At 47.8% G+C, this 19651-nt stretch overlaps 1 protein-coding gene across 2 annotated transcripts in view; it reads right to left on the reverse strand.

Moving 5' to 3' along the window:
• The window catches only part of SEC14L5 (SEC14 like lipid binding 5), a 46137-nt gene extending 26985 nt beyond the window's left edge, over positions 1-19152 (reverse strand). For both annotated transcript variants that reach the window (XM_077827467.1, XM_077827468.1), the window contains exons 1-2: positions 19090-19152; positions 8-157 (exon numbers count right to left, since the gene is read on the reverse strand). In XM_077827467.1, the coding sequence (XP_077683593.1) occupies positions 8-157; positions 19090-19152 (213 nt within the window). The remainder of the gene's footprint in view (positions 1-7; positions 158-19089) is intronic.
• Between the last annotated feature and the right edge of the window lie 499 nt (positions 19153-19651).

Below are 19651 nucleotides of genomic sequence, written 5' to 3' on the forward strand. Positions count from 1 at the left end.
CTCTCACCTTCTTCAGCAGCCGTGGAGCGTCCACATTCAGTTTGCAGCTCCGTTCGATGATATGAACAGCTCCATCATCGCTCTTGGATTCCTGAAGGATCTCGCTGCCCAGGAAGACAGGGATCTCTGGGCACGTGGGAAAGCGCTTCTCGTAAGCCTAGGAGACGCAATGAAGAATAAGGCTATGCCTACACTGGAAGTGCTGCAGCTGTGTAGATACTTACTACAGCGACAGAAGGGGCTCTTCTGTTGCTATCGTAAGTCCACCTCTCCAAGATGTGCTAGCTAAGTCAACCGAGTCTACACCAGGCCTTAGATGAGCTAAACTACATCTCTCAGGGGAGTGATACCTAACTTTGTCGTGTAGACCAGCCCTGAGCCTCAGCCACCAGGCCATTCATAAAGACCTCTGCTGTCAGGCCACAGAGCTACAAAATCCCTTTCATCTCAGAAAAGAGGAGCTAATGCAGAGGGTTAAGTATAGCATGCTGCACAACCGCACACCAATCTTTACTAAAGCAGGGATTAGCTAATCCCTAGGAAGGTTGTAGAATCTGTGTTGTGGGAGGTTTGAGAACAGGATGACAAACACCTGTCAGGGACAGTCTAGATCAGTGGTCCCGAAACTGTGGGGCACAACCCTCTAGAGGGGCACGGAGGAACATTCGGGGGGGAGGGGGCGTGCAGCAGGTCCCAGGGGTGGGGAGAGAGCTATGGCCAGTCCCACTCTTCCCCCAGTGCCACACTTTGCTCCACCCCCGGGCCAGCTCTGGCCCCAGCCCCGGCCCCAGCCCCAGCTCCCATTGCTCTGCCCCAAGCCACAGCTCTGTCCTCATTCCCTCTCCATCTCTAGCCCCAGCTGCTCTGCTGTCAGCCCAAGCTCTTCTGCCAAGGAAGCTTTGGCTGTGCAGTAATGGAGGGGAAGGGCGCGGAGCGGACAGTTTCCATTATTGGTAAGGGGGAGGTGGAAAGCGCAACGGGAACATTATGTTAGCTAACGGGGCCCATCCACGTTATGTGGTAATGTGAGGTATCTGAGAGCCAGGGGATTATTGTGGGTTGGTGGAATGGAGTTCCACCTCTGGAGACCAGAGGTGCAACCCTATAAGGTCAGAAGTAAGACAATTACATTAATTTCCATCCTCTTCCAACCCTCCTTCCTCCCTCTTCCCAATTTTGGGCATGTCCCAAAAGTATTGCCTGACCGAACAGCATTCTGAAGAGGCCAGAACCAGAACAGCTGCAAGTTAGAATTGAAGTGCCTTAGCAGAGCTGTGCATGGCCCCAGCAACACAATAACAGGGGATAAAGAATGAAGTGTTTGTGTGATACTTGCACTACATTAGCACTGGCTGGAGACAGGTAAATTCAGAAGAATTAAATTCACCCCCTTTGGGCCTCTCTGAGTAAAGTGCCCCAGAAATGCAAGGCTGGAAAGGACCTCAAGAGGTCATCTAGTCCACCCCCAAGCTGAGGTAGGACCAAGTAAACCGTGGCCATCCCTGACAGCTGTTTGCCCAACATGTTCTTAAAAACCTCCACCGATGGGGATTCTACAACCTCCCTTGGAAGCCTAGTCCACAGTTCAACTAACCTTTCATAGCAGTGAGCCCCAAACTTTTCACATCACACACACAACCCTTATCCCAAGGGTAAGCCACAGCTGTGGGCAGGTCTGGGGGGGTGGGAGCAGGACTGCAGCCTGGAGCCACGGCTGGAGGTGGGGCTGGGACCGGGAGCAGAGCCGCAGCCAGGGGCCACGGCTGAGGCTAGGGGCGGGAGGGGATTGGAGCCAGGGCTCTGTCTGGGGACAGAGTGGAGCTGGGTGGCTCTTCCCTCCCACCCATGGGGGCTGGCCCAGGCCTTGCCGTGCCAGGCCCCCCTAAGGGGACATGCCCCACCCTTTGGGGACAACTACTTTATAGTTAGAATTTTTTTTCCTAATATCCAATCTAAATTGCCCTTGCTGCAGATTAAACCAAATTACTACTTAGCCTGCCTTCAGTGGACATGGAGAATTGATCACCCTCCTCTGTATAACAGCCTTTAACAAATTTGAAGACTGTTATGAGGTCACCCATGAGTCGTCTTTTCTCAAGACTAAACCTGCCCAGTTTTTTTAACCTTTCCTCACAGGTCAGGTTTTCGAAACCTTTTATTTTTGTTGCCATTTGCCGGACTCTCTCCAACTTGTCCAGATGCTTCTGAAAGTGCAGCACCTAGAACTAGAGACAGAACTCCAGCTCAGGCCACACCAGGGCCGAGCAGAGCGGGACAAGTGCCTCCCGTGTCTTACATGACACCCCAGGATGCTATTACCTTTTTTTCCTTGTACTTTTTTTTGGGGGGGACAACCGTATCACATTGTTGACTCTCATTCAATTTGTGATCCCAGGTTCTCTTCAGCAGTACTCCCACCTACCCAGTTATTTGCCGTTTGTATGTATGCTTTGGATTTTTCCTTCCTGAGTGTAGTACTTTGCACTTGTATTTATTGAATTTCATCTTGCTCTGTAAATATTTTTAATGCTAGTTTATCAGAAAGGCTCTCCCGAGCTAGGGGCAGGTGCCAGGAGCAAAGAGTAGAGCAGGTGTCAAGAACTAGCTGCTGTTCTTCCTTGGTCCATCTTCATCTTAAGACAAAAGCCTTCAGCAAAACCCAAGGGATCCGCCAATTCTATAGGAGTTTGCAGGGGTTTAAACTTGCCATGTGACTGTGCGGCACAAAGGACACCTGAACTGCAGCTGACTGCTAGAGCAGGTCAGTTCATGTTCATCTGCCTTGAGCCTGTAGGCTTGGCTGTCTGAAGCCTTCGCTGAGGCAAGGCTGAACTTTTGACTTCTCTGTCAAGCTAGCTGCTGAAGAGTTGTAGGGCAATTCAGAGCCGGTGGGGGGGGGGGGGGGGAAGGGAGAGAGAGATGGGCCCGGTGATACTCAAACAGACAATATTTGTAATTTGTAGCCAGGCTTTTGAACCATGCCAGTGCCAGACTGACAGCACAGCATGTGTCCTTGCCGGCACTTTGGTCACTTTCTAGCTATTGTACCAGTTTCTACCTCCTGTGGCCATGCTCTTAGTCTGCAGAGGTGTGAAGTCATAATAGGGTTTTTGGTATCTTTGCAGGAGTGTTAACAGCATATGTAATATATTATACAAGTCAGAAATGATGAAAGCAGGTGCCAAGTAATACCACACCCTGGTGGCCCAAGGGGTAGCTTGAAGCTTTCATTGGCCCAGTGTTAAGAATCTCATGCCAAGGAATGGCTGGGCTGAACTGCCTGAAGTAACCCTTGCCTAAATGCTCCAGGAAAAATTTGGGGGGGGGGGGGGGGGGGGGGAAGGAGGAGGAGGAGGAGGAGGTTGGTTTTTTCCTCCAGGGGACAAGAGGGTGAAACCAGTGGTCTTGGGACAGTGAAGGTCATGAATTTGGAGAAGGGTGGGGGAAGCAGGGAATGTTAACCCCATCCTCCTCTTCTGTAAGAGAGATTAGTACACTAACAATGGCAGGTTTCAGAAAACAGGTAATTAGGGATGCATGCCTAGCTCTGTGACCCTAGAACAAAGTGCAGCATGGAAACCAGATATCTAGGAGCATCCTTTGGCACTGTCTGGCATTGTGAATATTCCAGTGAGGCTTGAAAACCTGTAGCAAATCAAGCTGCTTGAACAATAAGATGCCTTTGGCCAATAAGACAGTTTACCGTGTTATCGTGTTGGTGAGATTAGACTACTGATGATTAGCCAATCGCTCTGGGAAGCTTTTAAATTTGCTTTAAAACATCTTTTCATCAAAAGAGAATGGCCTTAATGGAAGGCCTTACAGACCTGGGGAGATCTGCAGAGACTAATACAGGATGTGGGGACACGACTTGATGAACATACTAACAGGCAGAGGGTGAGTTAAGGATGCGAGCTCTGAAGGCCAGAATTCCACGCAGGATAGTCTCTCTTCCTACTCTGGATATTTGAGCTTGCTGACCGCCTGAAATTGATACCATTCCATTCAGAGATCTAAGAGCAGGGGAGCTGGAATGTGTCCTCAGAAGCCTGTGCTATTTTAAGGGCGGGTGCTATTCCTAGCAGCAGGCCACACAAGTATGGGCAGTGGGAAATCAGCCTCCCAGATGCTGCGGGTGTACACACTGCTTTGGTAATTGACAGCCCCCATGCAGGCTGCACTGTGCACATAATGACATCTGAGCTGATCTCCTTTCTGTGGTTGGTTGGCTGAAGGAACTTGCACTTGTGTGTGACACAAGAGAGTCTTCCAAGTCCATCATATTTGCTCTCTATTGACTGGGAGTTCCTGGCAACTTAACCCAGTAGCCCACGTATAGCTGAGTCCAGCCTCCATTTGCACCAACAGCAAAGAAGTCCGAAGGGATCCATGAGACTGGTGCAGGAAGAACCCTTTCCACCTGTGACGGTGCACCCTAGAAGGCTTTATAGAAATAAGTTTATGTATATATGACATAACTGGAATATGTTTTATGCTACATATGCCATGTAACATATCTCAGTAAAGGTTATGATCTACTGAGTCTATTCATCCTATTTGTATGCATGTATCATTTTTGTATTTGAAGTTATGAATATTGGCTGTGTACTTGTTTGATTTTAAACAGCTTTAGTAATGCTTTTGGTCAGCTTCTTTAGAAAGGAAGTTGCAAGTTAAGTGCATCTTGATTGAGCACTTAACGGACAACAGATCTTGGAAGGCTCCAATCCACATAAGAAGCCTACATGAGGACGTTCAAGGACGTCGAAGACATGAGGATGTGAACCATGACTGCTACCTGTAAGTTCTGAGTCATGCATGGACATGCGACTCCAAAAATCCATCCTGTAGCTGGAATTCTACACAGGGGAAGGGAGAAGTATCCACTCACAAGAGACCGTCTATTTAAACCCCTAGGAAACCCCTCCGTTTTGTCTTCAGCTGGCTCAAGAGATTGGGGTGGAGAGGCTAAGGATACCTGAAAGAAATTGGAACAAAGGACAGTAACCACAGGAGTGTGAGTGATTGCTGGACCCAGACTAGAAGGAGACTAGTCTGTAAAAGGAAGCTTACTGAACTCCTCTGAGGGTGAGGTTCTATCTGTATTCAGTTTTCTTACTGTATTAGATATAGACTTGAGTGTTTATTTTATTTTGGTTGCTAATTCACTTCGTTCTGTCTGTTACTACTTGGAACCACTTAAGCCCTACTTTCTGTATTTAATAAAATCACTTTTTACTTATTAATTAACTCAGAGTATGTATTAATACCTGGGTGGGGGGGGACCAGCTGTGCATCTCTCTCTGTGTTTTAGAGGGCAAACAATTTATAAGCTTTATACAGGGTAAAACAGATTTGTTTGTGGTTTGGACCCTATTGGGAGTTGGGCATCTGAGTGTTAAAGACAGGAACACTTCTTAAGCTGCTTTCAATTAAGCCTACAGCTGTTAGTGGACGTGGTTCAGACCTGGGTCTGGGTTTGCAGCAGGCTAGTGGGTCTGGCTCAAACCAGGCACTGAAGTCCCAAGCTGCCAGGGGAAAGCAGGGGCAGAAGTAGTCTTGGCACATCAGCTGGCACTTCCCAAGGGAGTTTCTGTGATCCAACCCGTCACACCATCTTCCTCAGTTTGTCTGCCCTAAGGACCTCAGCAGGAGTCATAAGCCCCTTGTACAGTACATGCTCCTGTTTGTTCATTTATTTACAGTTGCACCTACCACCATACTAGGCACTTTCCATAAAGCCTCCTCTGTCTGTCCTACAAGCTCCTTGGAGACAAGTAGAGCAACTTGAATGCATATCAGCTTGATTCACAATAAGCAGCATGGCAGTGGGTTATTAGGAGGTACTCAAACACGGACAAAATTCGGGGGAGGCCTTGCAGATAAGCTTGGGGTAGGGGTGTCCCATGCATAGGAGGCAAGGTCTGGAGGTGATGGCATGTGAAGCATTCATGTAGTAAAACTTGACATGGTTAGAGGTTTGTAATGGAGCTAAATTTGGGGGTGGGGAGGGGGAATGGGTTTTGTATGGCGTATTATTCCATTCTCTTCACTTAATGCCTTTCAGCAGAGGATCTTCAAGTGCTTCACAGAACTGAATAGGAATAGAAAAGTTGCCATAAGTTTAAAAAAAAATTACAACTTCCACAATTTTAAAAGCTTTCCTCTGTAGTGTCGGTAATGCAATCTGCAGCACTGGGCTAGTGCAGGACTGGGTGCTGGGGAGGAAGTGAAACCTATAGTCTAGCTTCACTGTCCAAAGGAAGTCCAAGTCAAGAAAACAACTTGCATTGCCAGGGAAAGCGTACAGTAATGCACAGCATTTGCCTAAATTGAGAGATTGGAGCAGCCCTTCCTTTTCCTTTATTTCCTCAGTTTTACATCTCCTCCTGGAAGTCAGTCCTGGTGTCCTCAATCCTGACTCTCCAGGCTAGGTTACCCTACTACCTCCTAGGAGGTGAGATGGAGTAGGAACTAAACCACTGCTTCCAGCAAGGAGCCCAGACCAGCAGAGGGAGAGCCCAGAGAACACAAGTCACACAGTAACAGGAGGAGGCAAAAGACTGCAAAACATTGCCCAGTGCCAGTTTCTTTCTAGGAAAGGCCCCTGAACATGCGTTTTCTTTCAGGTATCAAGACGACAGACACCTTTCCAGCACATCTATTGGGACGAAGCACTAGTTCACACAAAGGGACACTATCAAATTAGGTCACTGTATAAATCAACCTGTCACTAACTACGTTACCAATACAGATTGTTGGAACGGATCTTAAGATATTCAGTTTACTTTTCACTCCTGATGCTGTTTATTTTTGGTACTTCCCCTAGCATGGGCCTCCTTCAGGGCAGGAGGCATACAGGGCAGCTACGCATATTGCTGCTCGGTCAAGTTCTAAAATAATGAAGTAAGACTAGTCAATTTCATTTTCTTTATAGGCCAAATTTCTAGGCAGTGTTCCTTCAGCACTAGTGTACTGCCCAAGTACATTATGCAATGCTGCAGGGCGGCCGTTCTCTGCCCAGCTGTTTCCTTGGGAAGGTCAAAGCCATTTTGCTTGGGCCAGAGGTTTGGTAAAAAGCTCATTTTCACAAAGCCTAAAGATAGTCAAATTTGGCCTAAATACAGCCTCTTTAGTAAGAAAAAGGTTGGTTTAATCGCTATGAAATCTAAAAACGTGAAACATCTTAAAGCAAAGGAGACACATTGCTTCTTGAATTCAAGCACAGATCTGGTACCAGGAGTCCACTCTGCAACCTAGAGTAAAGACCACTACTGCTCCGCCTTCCCCACAATGGAATAGGTTACCCCAGTAACAACAAGCTTAGAAACAGCAGCCACTAACTAATGAGTCACTGCTAATGAGTCACTCCTTCCTGTTAGAAGTAGGCACACAGCCCCTATGGAATAACTAAGATAACAGCCCAAACACACATCTTAAATAAGCTTTATCTCCTGGTTTGAAGAAGGATTCCTCTTCTACATGTCAACCTTAAGCTCTCTGCTAATCTTCTCTACACAAACAGCAAGTCAAACTACAGTAGGTTGTGGCAGCTGCCTGTGGGTCACGTGGAGGAGACATTGGAGAGCTGCACCACAGTGCTCTGGTAAACCCCATAAAGCACTATTGTCCACTCTGGTATCCCTTTCATCACCGCAGAAATACAGGGGTGCGCTGCTAAGCAGAAGCCAAGTGTGAGGCTGAGCTTTCACCCTCAGCAGCTAGACTCACCAGCACATTTCTCCTCCAACAGGCAGTAATCACAACCCTAAAAGGGGAAAGGAGGAAGAGTTTTGACATTAACCAGCAGTTGCCACTCCCCACCCCCCCAATCACTCCATGGAGTTTAAGATGCAAAACAGAAACACAGCACAGCCAAATGTAACATTAAGTCCCGTTCAGGTTCCCAGCCATAGTATTAGAACAAGCTAACCTGCTTGCATTTGCCCTTCCAGCTCCTTGCTGCAGTAACTCTTCCCTGAGTTCTTCCAAGGAACAAGCCCCTTGGAGTCATGACTCTGCAGGCACTGGACTAGTCAAGAGCTAAGTTCCTTTTGAGTCTGTAGGCAATCCAACATGATTCAAGTGCGTACAGCAATGAGCGATTCAGTCATCCCGTCCCCCTCCTTTCAGAGTGACCCACTTGGGACAAACACTCATTGAGCAAAGCATTGCTCACCTCCAGCTTTCACTTCCTGCAAATCCTACAGCCTGAATCTGCCAAGGCTCCACACCAGAATCCAGGCCACAGACTGTGGAACTGCCTCTTCCTGCTACAATCACTTTCCAGGGCTGACCTATTACCAGATCAGGAGAAAATCCCCGAGCACCTGATCTGAACAGCTGCAGCAGCTGCCTGGGCAACTCCAACCCCTGAATACACCCAATTAGCCAAGTGCCAATCTCACCATAACAGTTAAGAAAAGGACTTTTCCTTAGGCTGCACACAGACCCCTTCCCCTTGAAAGGAGGGTCTACAATGGTTGTCACTTCAGGCCTAACCTGTTCTATGGCCTTGTCTACCTCAGAGATTATAGCACCAGCTTTTGCACGGCTATACGATCAATGCAGCTTCACTGGTGGTAGCAACCGCGCCAGAACCGGTGCAGACACCCCATCAGTGGCCACCGGTGTTCCCAGCAGCGTAGACCTGCTCTGAGCAGGGGTAGGTAACTCTGAGCTTAGCACACTTGTGGCTGACTGGAGTCCTGTCTGGTGCTACTAACAGCAGAGCTGCAGCCACAGTGGGAAATATCAGCACAAACCCCAACACGCACACCGGGCCCAAGTACTACCGTGTTTTTGGAACCAAACTGGGACACCCATCTGAGTGGATACAACCAATATGGCTGAGTTATGCGCACAGCAGCATTTTGCCTCACACCAGTCATGTGTCAGCCATGGTTGTAAGTCCGCGCTGCCAAGCGCGTCTCCGTGCACGACAGCACGATCCGTTCTGCTAGCCCAGACCAGCTCAGCACGCACCACACACAGACCACCACCACCAGCACGTGGAGCAATGTGCACACAGCCAGAGGAAGAGAGTGGCCAGCCTGGTTCCATAAGCATGGTTAAGGGGTCCACCAAACAGTGTTATCAACTGGTTACAGTCCCAGACCTAGACACAGGGTTAGCTCCCAGAGGATTAGCCATGTTTACAGCCAGCCATACCATGACAGGTTACAAACTCGGGTCAAGTTATAGTGCTGGGAGAACCTTGGGGGACCCCGAGAGAGTGAAAAAGTGCCACACGAGAGAGATCTCTCTCCAGTAAAGGAAATGACACTCTAAAAAAAAAAAATCACAATCCTTCTGAAAAGAGGGGGCATTCCCCTCCCTTACACCACCCAAGCTACTCTGTTCCTATCCCTCACCTTCCAGCCTCCATATCCTCCCCCAAACCCTTTCAAAGGATAAAGGTCTAGAGAGAAGGTGCAGGTGACTCAATACAATTCCCCACATCTGGAGTGCCCCTCTCACCTACCCCCTTTCCACAGGATAAGGGAGTAGACGATGCATTCCTGCCTACCCTCTGCCATCCAGTATGCTCCAGAGAATGTGAGCACATGCCCAGGGCATCTGATCTTTACACAACTCCTCCTGCTTCTCCTCTGTGGGTTTCCATAACCCATCAGGCAAGTGACCTAGAAACAGATTACACAACAGATGTGCCTCAGGAGTCCGGACTGGGATATTTCTGCCTCTAACAGCACGGACGGCCAAGCACCAAAGCAGAGCAAGCAATAAAACACCTCACCAGCATAATTCTGCTGTACATGTGCAGACGTTTCAGCCCAGAACCTGCCGAGTCCTGAGTACTTCCTGCGTGCTCTGGAGAGGCAGCGCTCAGAATTAGGTTATCCAGCCTCATACCAGAATATCCTTGAGGGGAACATTATCCTCTCGGCTCATGAAAGGAAACTGAAGAGGATTATACAGTAAGTCAGCACAGTGTTGCATAACGATTCCCAGAACAGCTCTGGCTTTCTCCCCATGCCAGTCACTTCTCTAAGGCTAGAGAGAGGCTTCACAAATTCCCCGCTAGTACACATTACCGCTGAAGTGACTGGTTTGGACCTTGCACGTTAGGAGAAAGCTCCTTCAGCAGGCTGGGTAAAACGAGGTGAGGCACCAACCTTCTTGCTTGTTCTCTGCCTGCATTGCCTCCAGCACCATGCTGAAGGAGTCCCCTGCCTACCCAGGCAGCTATTTGTGAAGGAGAGCTGGCAGTTGGGCTCAGAGGAATTGTGCTTGCCTACATCTTACAAATGCTGCTCCAGAGTGGTTCTGTGGTCACGTGGCTCCCACAGTGGGGCAGTCTGCAGACAGTGGCGTGAAAGAACAACAGGCCCAAGTGCACAGATCGAGATGGGAGAAAATGGAGGACAAATCACTGCACGTAAAACCCAGTTAGGGGTCTAGCAAGCGCATGAAGGCTCATCCACATTGGAAAAATTACCTCGCATTACAACATAACCTGGAGGGGCCCCACTAGTTAACATGATGTGAAGCACTCAGCGTAGACAGAGACCGCTGTGTCATGCGAATGGGCTGTGAACAGTAGGGTTCACCTTAGAGCCAACTGAGACCAGCTGACACCACATCAAAACACAACGTATTCCTTCCTACGCGGAGTCACATTTACCATTGTGCAAATTACCATGACTCCTCAAGGTTGTGTTCTAGCTCAATGCAATCCTCCACTGCAGAGGAACCTGGGGGGGAGGGGGTGGGGGAGGGAAAGAGGGGAGAGAAGGTATGTCGTCAAGTCTGGGGCTGAAAAGCTCCAAAGCAGCATCTCTTTCCCCCCCCCCCCGCCCCAGAGGAGAGGAGGGGTGTTGCATTGCTCTTTAGTAGCCACTTCTAGCTGGTGCGGGGAGGCAGGGTGAGGGAAGAGACATTTTGACTGACTCTAGAAAGAGCTGTGACCCTCCCTCATGGAACAAACTGCCTAGGGAGGTGGTGGAAGCTCCTTCACTGGAGGTTTTCAAAAGGAGGCTGGACAGCCACCTCTCTTGGATGGTTCAGCCACAACAAATCCTGCATCTTGGCAGGCCGTTAAACAAGATGACCCGTATGGTCCCTTCTAACCCTATGGTTCAGATGTTGTGTCAACCACCATCCAAGGCTCAAAGAGAGTGGACTGTAGCCAGCAGTCCTTTCTGTGTCTGGTTAAGCCAGGCCAGCACTTAGGGAGACCCTGTGCGGTGAGACATGGCAGCTCAGGCTCTAGGGTTGGTCTCCTAGGCTAACCAAGGGCCATGTGTGTCCAGCAGATAGAATAAAGAATCTTCATGATATTCATCATAAGAGAACTCTGTCTCTTATCTACCCAAGGGTAACACAAGAGATAACGTGGGTGGGGTTGGGGGTGGAGGGAAGGTATGGAGGAGTCAGGACTCCACCAAGGGAAAAGCCCCTCCAAAAACATGCAAAGCAGTTATGGAGACAGGTGAGAGCCTTCTGCGACTGAGCAAATTACTTCCACTCCAGCCCAGAGACTGCCAGTAAGAGATCCACTGGACTCCAGAGCCATAAACACTGATCTAGTGTTAGTGCCTTCTGGTCAGGAGCCAATGATCTGCCTCATTCCTGCAGACTCGGTGAAAGGAACGATTCAGTTAGCTCCAGCTGGTTATTACAATGCATCCACAACTGGGCAACACAGCAGACCTTCCAGGACCATGACATGCACTGTAGCTGGATGCCACTTATCCTGGAAATCACTGACCTGCTCCATCTCCCACCCGACAGGAAACACCATTCCAGTCAGGCTATTCTGCTACAGTATTCGCCTTCATTTGTTACCTAAATACAAACCTACCGAAGGTCGTCTTGATGCCAACAGGCAGAGGACACAGGGGGTGCACCCCCTAAGGTTGTACATGGACACCCATGGTCAGATATCTGCATAACAGTTCACTAAAGAGCAGCATGAGAGGTCTCCATCAAGAGCCAGTAGCCCACTGCTCATCATAACCATTGTGAAATATATGTACAGATAATATTTAAGGAGTTTAGAGGAGAAAAATGATGCTCTTAAGGTCTTGGCATTAAGGCAGGACCCCAGCAGGTGACATAGCTTGGAGATGTTCCCTTCAGGCAGGAGGTAGCTGAAACCCATCTCTCCATCTGGCCATTTGTGCATGATATGTCTTTGCATACTGAATACAGGTACACAAGGACAGACTGCAAAAATCAACAGGGTAAAAAACCGCAGGGGTTATCCTGTGTATGAATAAAGACAAAGGGCTGGGCTGGTATATCCTGAAGTGCACAGAGATACACAGAATCCTTCACCAAGGAGGTAAACTGACAGCATACAGGGGATGTTTCATAAGAGAAGGGTCACAGTCAGCTGGCTGTAAAGCACTGCAAAGATTCTGGGCGAGCAATACCGGGTTAGACAGGAGAGTATCTTGTTAATTAACTCTAGGCTCTAAAATGCAGGTTATGAGTTTATTTTGTAGGTAGCCATTTGTTTCCAACACTTCTACTTGCTGCTAGTTGAATCTCTGAGCTTTGTTAAACTAATACTGGATTTCACTATAGACAGATGTGAGTTAAGGAGAGCAGTGATCTGAAGTGGACCTGGTAAGCTGGGATGTACTGGTCCTTTGGGAGCAGCAAATCTGTGAATACCACGAGTGCCCAGGGGCTAGACACTCCAGGGAGAAGCTCACAGGGCTTGAATGTGCCCATTACTAACCTAGAGGGGAGTGCGTGTGTTGCACCTGGCTGGTGGAGTGGGGGAGCTGAATGCCAGGCACAGACAAGGCTTCCTCGCACTAAGGGTGGGCAGTAGTGAGGTGCCTCCCTAACCCTGGGTACCCCCAGGAAGCACCACACAGATCCAGACATGATCAACCACCAGGATATGTTGGACTCTACAAACAACCCTTCAGCAGTGGGGCCAGAAGCCATGCACCACTCAGGAACGATCGCTAGTTGGACACATTTCCCTTGTCCCACTTTGGGGAAAGTCTGGTACCCTGGAGAAGGAAGGTAGTGAAGCAAAGCATCCAGGGGCAGCAGGGCTCTTGGGGAGAGGAGCTGAGCAGGCCAGATGTACCACTGGACACATACAGACCCATGAAAAGTTTGATCCAAGTTATTACAAATAAAATGCACAAGGGTGTGATGCACGTGCACTTCCCTGCAAGACAGGACAGTTTCAAACAGTCATTTCCAGAAGCTGCAGTGGGAATTCAAGTAGGCAGGACATAACCCAGATTGGAATTTGGCCAGGACACTCTGGTTAACAGACTTACACTCTTACCGAAAGTGCTCTGCCTGAAATATGTAACACCCACAAGTGCCCAGGGTCCTCAACTTTACTTTGTCAATTGAGATCTTCATGGCAGGGACCATCTTCTCTTTATACACAATGTATCTAGTATAGTGGGGCCCAAGCAGGTTTTTAGGCACTACTGGAATACAAATAATAAGGACATCTCCAACAGCACAGTGCCCCCTAACACCATGCCAGGGCATTGATTCAGTACTGATAAAAGTACAAGTCCACTGAAAAACTAACACCCTGCTCTGGTGACCCTTAGAGTTTTCCCATCCAGGTCCTGACCTACAATGACCCTGCTCAGCAGAAGATCACATCATTACAGTACATGGTGATGTGTCTGCAAGCAAGAAGAGAGAGGATATGACTGAAGGAAGAGTCTAGGGCCTGAAACACACTGTATGGACTCCTTCAGTGAAAGGAAACTTACATGAATTCTAGGGCAGAGCCACCCAAAAGGAATGTAGTTCTGGGGTCAGTCCCTCCCAACTATTCAAGTGAAATAATTCCAAGCCAACAGGGGCCTCAGCCCCAACACTGCCTCAGTACCACATACTGAGCACCAACAACAGAAGGCAGTTAAGGGAAAGACTTTTTGATGTTCTCAAAAATACACATATTAAAGTCCAGAGTAAACAAATGCAACCAGCAGCTGTTTCAGAGCCTTGGATGAATCAAATAGCTGCTCTCATTTGCTCTCAGCAGCAAAGAGCATTTATCCAACACTTCATATTCAGTACGTGAGAACCATCCCACACCACCAGCTAGAGAGGAATGCATCAGAGGCGGTCTGCTCAGGCTGATGCTGCTCACTCTCCCTCTGTGTAATAATGGAGGGGGTACAGAAACTGGACAAGCGAAGGCAGCTAAGACAGCGTGTCTAACCAGGGCTGACATTTTTGGTATCTGTCCAATGACAGTAACCTGGGCATTAGGATGTCATGCTGTTCGTACTGCATCAGCACAACATGGTACTGTGGCCTCAAACCATCAGGTCACACTGAAGCATGTTGTAAAACAGCAGGGCTTTTGTGGGCTCTGAAAAGTATCTCGAGACCTGTTCGCTTCTGCCAGTCACATTAAGGATAATCCAGGAACTAACAGGGCAGGCTGGAAAGTGGAAGAGGAGACATCTTCCTATAAAAATATCTGATATGGACCATTGCTGGACACAGGTATCCAAGTAAAAAGACCATTGGTCTGCACTCAGAAGGCAATTTCTATAGTTTTAATTATTCCATTAAAGTAAGACTTGGTTTCCCATAATAATATCCATTTTGTAAGTACTGCACTGATCTATACTAGGCAATTTCATGGGCCATGTATGTGTTGCTCAGCTCCCGTCAGTGTACAGGGACAGTTATTTTGAAACCCTTTTTCCGCCTCTTGCTCATCTCACAGATACTCTGGGCTAGCGTCAGCCAGAAATGCCATGTCAGTCACACTCTGAAAACTGCGTCACTCTCTAGGTCACGGCAGCTCCTAAGGAGCCTCGGAGCAGTGGGCACGCAGTCTGCTCGCTGCCAAGTCATTGTGCGTCAGTCGCAAAACATTCAAGGGCAGAGTGGGTAACATGCACCTGCAGGCCAGTGCCTCTCCAGCACTTCTTCAGTTACAGAGATGCTGTACTCAGAGCTCCATCCAATCTCTTCGGCTGCTCTGCAAAGCTCTCTCCCATCTGCTGCAGCATTCCAGCTGCTCAGACAGAGATTGCTCTCCTTGCTCAGGGGGAATACTCTCCTGCTAACAGGATCCAAGCGTGAAAATGGAGGCTGCAGAAGCGTGTGTAACATACCTTTGTGTTACAATTCTGATTCTGCCGGTCTGGGATATAATCTAGACTTGCACTTTTAACCTGTTAGGGACTCCTCAAACTTTATACTAGGATGCATCAATATTGTAAACTTTATAAAACACTGGACTGCAGTTGACCTAGATACCCTTCCTGTCTGCATGTCTTGTCATATAGACAATATAAGCCATTGTTGTATCCATATGGGGTGGATTGAGGGATCCATGGATCCTATGGATGGATGCACTGAACCTGTCATTCTATTGCAAACCAACCCATTAAACTAACATGACATTCCCTAGTCACCACCACGCTTGCATGTTATACCCCTTTCTCTCACCCTTTATCTTATTGAGTTAGATTGTAAGCTCTTAAGACTGTCTTACTATGCATCTCTATAGCACCTGGCACAAGACAAATGAGCTGTCGGGTCAGACAGAGGACTGTACGTACCTTTCAACAAGCGCGGCAGCGATCAGGGAAGGCATAATACAGAAGAGTTTAAAGAAACAGTCAGTCAATCTGTTTACACCCCAATATGTACCTCCCTTAAATAGGACCTGAAGCACATACGAAGCTATTTAAAAATCTACGCTCCACAACAGAATACACGTGGGCACTGAGGAGTTACAAATCAAAGCCAGACACATCCCATTATCATTATTGTTATTTACTCTGGTTGAGTCCTTTAGGCACTGCTGGGATTGGGGCCCTATTGTGCTAAGTGCGGTCCATACACTCCCTACCCCACAACACTCACAGCCTGAATAGACAGGTAGTACTATCATCCCCATTTTACAGATGGGGAACTGAGGCAGAGAGATGTGAAGTCCAAGGTCACATAGGGGATCTGTCATAGAACTAGGAGTTGAACTCAGGTCCCCTGCTTCCAAATCGAATGCCTCAAGCACAAGATCATCCTTCACCCACCATGAAGCGCTGTACTGAATCATTGCACTCCAGAAAACATGCCCATAGCATTTTGGGGCATCCCAATACCGAAGAGGATGAAAATGCTTGGCTTATGGGGACGCATAAGTATGAGCATAAGTGATGGCAAAGTTGTTTGCTGAAGAGCGAGCTTGTTTCATTTTACTCCCACTCTCCATGCGTAACTGCCACCCAGTGACAGTTAGGCACTCTGCATCTGTGTGAAATGCTCACTGCCTCCCACGCTAGTGGAACATTCCATTTAAATCCGTCTAATAAGATAATTGACACTGCACCGTGACTGATCCGCTGTCACTAGATTCAAACATCAGCGTCTCTAGAATCTTTGTGACTTCAGCCTTCACAGTAACAGCACGTTATGCCTGGCGGAGTGAGGACGCTGGGCCTCAGGAGATCTGAGTTGCACTCCTGGCTCTGCCACAGACTCCCTGTGGTAGACAAGGCCACACAGAGTAAGGGCCTCACATGGGCTGTGTGACCTTGGACAAGTAACTTCATCTCTGTGCCTCAAATTTTCCCCATCTGTAAAATGTACTTAATACCTTTACAGAGGTGACACAAGGTTTAGTTAATTAGGCATATAAAGGACTAAATGTCACTTTTCGTTCCCAAAGTCTTCAAACCCCAGGGAGCTAGCAGTTGTGTCAAGTAGAAAGCATCCTGAAACCAGAGCAAACAGACCCATCAAGCAGGGCTTTGGAGCGGAGCCGGAGAGTGGAGCAGCTCCGGAGCAGTGGAGCTGCAGGTTTTTGCCTGGAGCTGGAGCAGAGCCGGAGCACAGCTCTAAAGCCCTGCCATCAAGCCCTAGCCTGCAGGAGTTCTGCTAAAAAGCTTACAATGGATTTGTCTAGAGGCAAAATGTCCTGTATTAGCAGGCAACCTATTGACTAGCATCTGGCATCAGGGCAATCCTGCTAAGTTAGACTGTGATGGTGCTGAGAAGCAGACGTACATCTGGCATGTTAGTGCTATTTGCACATCTCTTTGTAATGACCATCGCTGTATTGTTTTAACAGGGGCTGCACAGAGTCAGCATGGCGGGGAAGATGCTTGCTCTGGTAGGAGCTTTCTGCAACATGCTTTGTTAGCCTGGGATATGTTTTACCAATTTCCATAGCACACACGGCCCTGGCGTTCAGTTCACAAGTTAGCAAGGACAGAAAGCCAATGAAAAGAATCAGTCCAACATTGAACAAAAGAGGGCCTTACGCTTTGCCTTTCACACTAGGCTGGTTGTGAAGGAGCCTCAAGGGGACTGGATTCCTCTCAGTTTAGAAAGCACCACCATAATGGTGCATTCAAAATTTGAGAGCCAATTGCAAGAGCCTGCCAGCCAGTCTTATTCCACCTCGTCAAAGCAGTTGAGAGGCTGTTTCGGATAACCAGGTCCCAGACCAGTTGTATAGTAATATACCAGCTGTACATTAGGAAAGGCACCGGGGCCACTGCTGTCATGCAGTAATCTAGAAGTAGCAATGGGGCCAACAGAATCCAAGGCTGAAAACCATTCTAGGGAATGGTGCATACATCCTCCATCCATGGACACACTCCAAACCATTCATCTAAATGTTTCCCCCTTTACTCACCATCTGTGTCAGCCACTAGGAAAAGCTAGAGTCCTAGTTCAGTAGAAAGGGCTCATGGAACATACTGGGGATGTTCCAACCCAAAGAGGCTCAGTCTCCCCAAGCAGCTACACAGCCACTGAACAAGATGCGACAAAGATGAACTCATATGTGGGCCTCTGGGCTGAATGACCAGCTGCCCGGTGCTTCCCTCTGAAGTCTGCCAGAGCAAGGTGCAAGCCCACCCAAGGGCTATTCAGCTCACTCCTTAGAGATCTGTAGCTGAGTCAGAAATATCACATTAGGAGTAGCAGCAAAAATCACCCAGTTATAGAACCAGAGCCCTTACCTTTATCCACCACGATGGGGATAGCATCACATAAGGCTGATTGATAAATTTTGTAGTTCAAAAAAGGCCAAAATTTCAATGGAAAAAAGGGGAAATTTGTTTTTGAAGAGATTCCCCTCCCCTTACTTTTTAACCAGCTCTAATCACACTTACCTACATAGTCTCTGTCCCATGCACACGTCTCACGCCAGATTGAGAAGGATCATTGAAACCTATAGAATCACCTCATTGCCACTTTATTAATAATATTCCCTCACCTTGGGAGTTTCTAAGCAAAATGGTATTTTGGGAGGCTGGGAATAGCCAAAGATGGTTCCTTAAACCAGGCCCTAACCAAGCGCAGCTGGCTGCTTGCCCGCACTTTCACAGGCATGGATAGCCTTTACCAACAACAGTCCCACTAGCTTTAAGAATCAGCTGCGAAGGATGCAACTCTATCTTACAGATGGCTGCTCAGGGACCCATGCGTCAGAGAAGCAAACAGGGTAAAAAAAAAAAAAAAAAATACACTAACCAGCACAAATGGCATGATTTTTCCTGTCCTTCTGACACTGTTCTCATGCCTATGGGCAAGAAATAAACTAATGAACTAATTTTACTAGATTAAAAGAATACTTAGATTGAAGCAGATTTTGATTATTTCTCAAGTATGGCAGTGAACGTAGCAGATTGAAATGGAAGGAAGAAATCTGTGCCCCGAACTCATCCTAAAGAAAGTTCCTCTAAAAATCGGTGGTGCCCAACCTTATTGCACAGGAAGGCGCCATAGACCTAAGCACACCTTTGTGTGGGCCAAACCGATTCTACATATTTTAATAAGACAGAATGTTACCCGTATTGATTTATATTTTATGTATTTATATAGAAACAACCTATCTACAGTATTGTCTATTTAGGCACTTGTGTAAGCTAAAATGATGTAAACATTACAAAATGCTAATGAATCGACCATAAGTATATTGTGTTGAAGTAGGCCGCAGGCCTTATGAAACGCTCTGGTGGGCTATGTACGGCCCGTGGACCCTGCTCTAAATAACTCATGATCTCACACCGGAGCCCTAACACCTGACGATGCCAGACGTTGCTGTCGAGAGTTCAGCTGTAGGAGAAGAGGTAGAAGTGCAACATCACTCACCGCCATGACGAGCTCAAAAGGGTATTTGTAGACTCGAACAGGGGACTGGTACTTCTGCACCATTTTTAACCGCACATCTGCAATGGGAAGGGAATAGTGTCTTTTAGATTTTTACCCTGAACACAAAAACTCTAATAAGCATCATCATATATTTTGCACTTTTTATCACTAGACCTTAAAGTGCTGTGCAAAAGGAGGTCAGTATCATTATCCCCATTTTACAGATAGGGAAACTGAGCCACGGAGGGGTGAAGTAATTTGCCTAAGGGTCACCCAGCAGGCCAGCAGCACTGTCAGGAATAGCACCCAGGTCTCCCTCGTCCCAGTGTAATGCTGTACCCACTAGGCTACACTGTCTTGCATATAAGCAGTGCACGTTTCTGTGTCCCAACACCATTGCTGTGAATCCCACTTAGAGCTTAAATGCAACAGCAACAGACATTCAGAGCATGAAACAGATTGCTAGGTCAAAGAGCTGCTTGACCATACCTGGGAGAGCAAGACCCTTGGGCGGCTCACCAAGCCTGAATTCCAAATTGTGTCTTCTACCCGCTGTCTCATA

The sequence above is a fragment of the Eretmochelys imbricata genome, chromosome 10 (genome assembly GCF_965152235.1).
Source record: "Eretmochelys imbricata isolate rEreImb1 chromosome 10, rEreImb1.hap1, whole genome shotgun sequence".
In the NCBI taxonomy this organism is placed as follows: domain Eukaryota; kingdom Metazoa; phylum Chordata; order Testudines; family Cheloniidae; genus Eretmochelys; species Eretmochelys imbricata.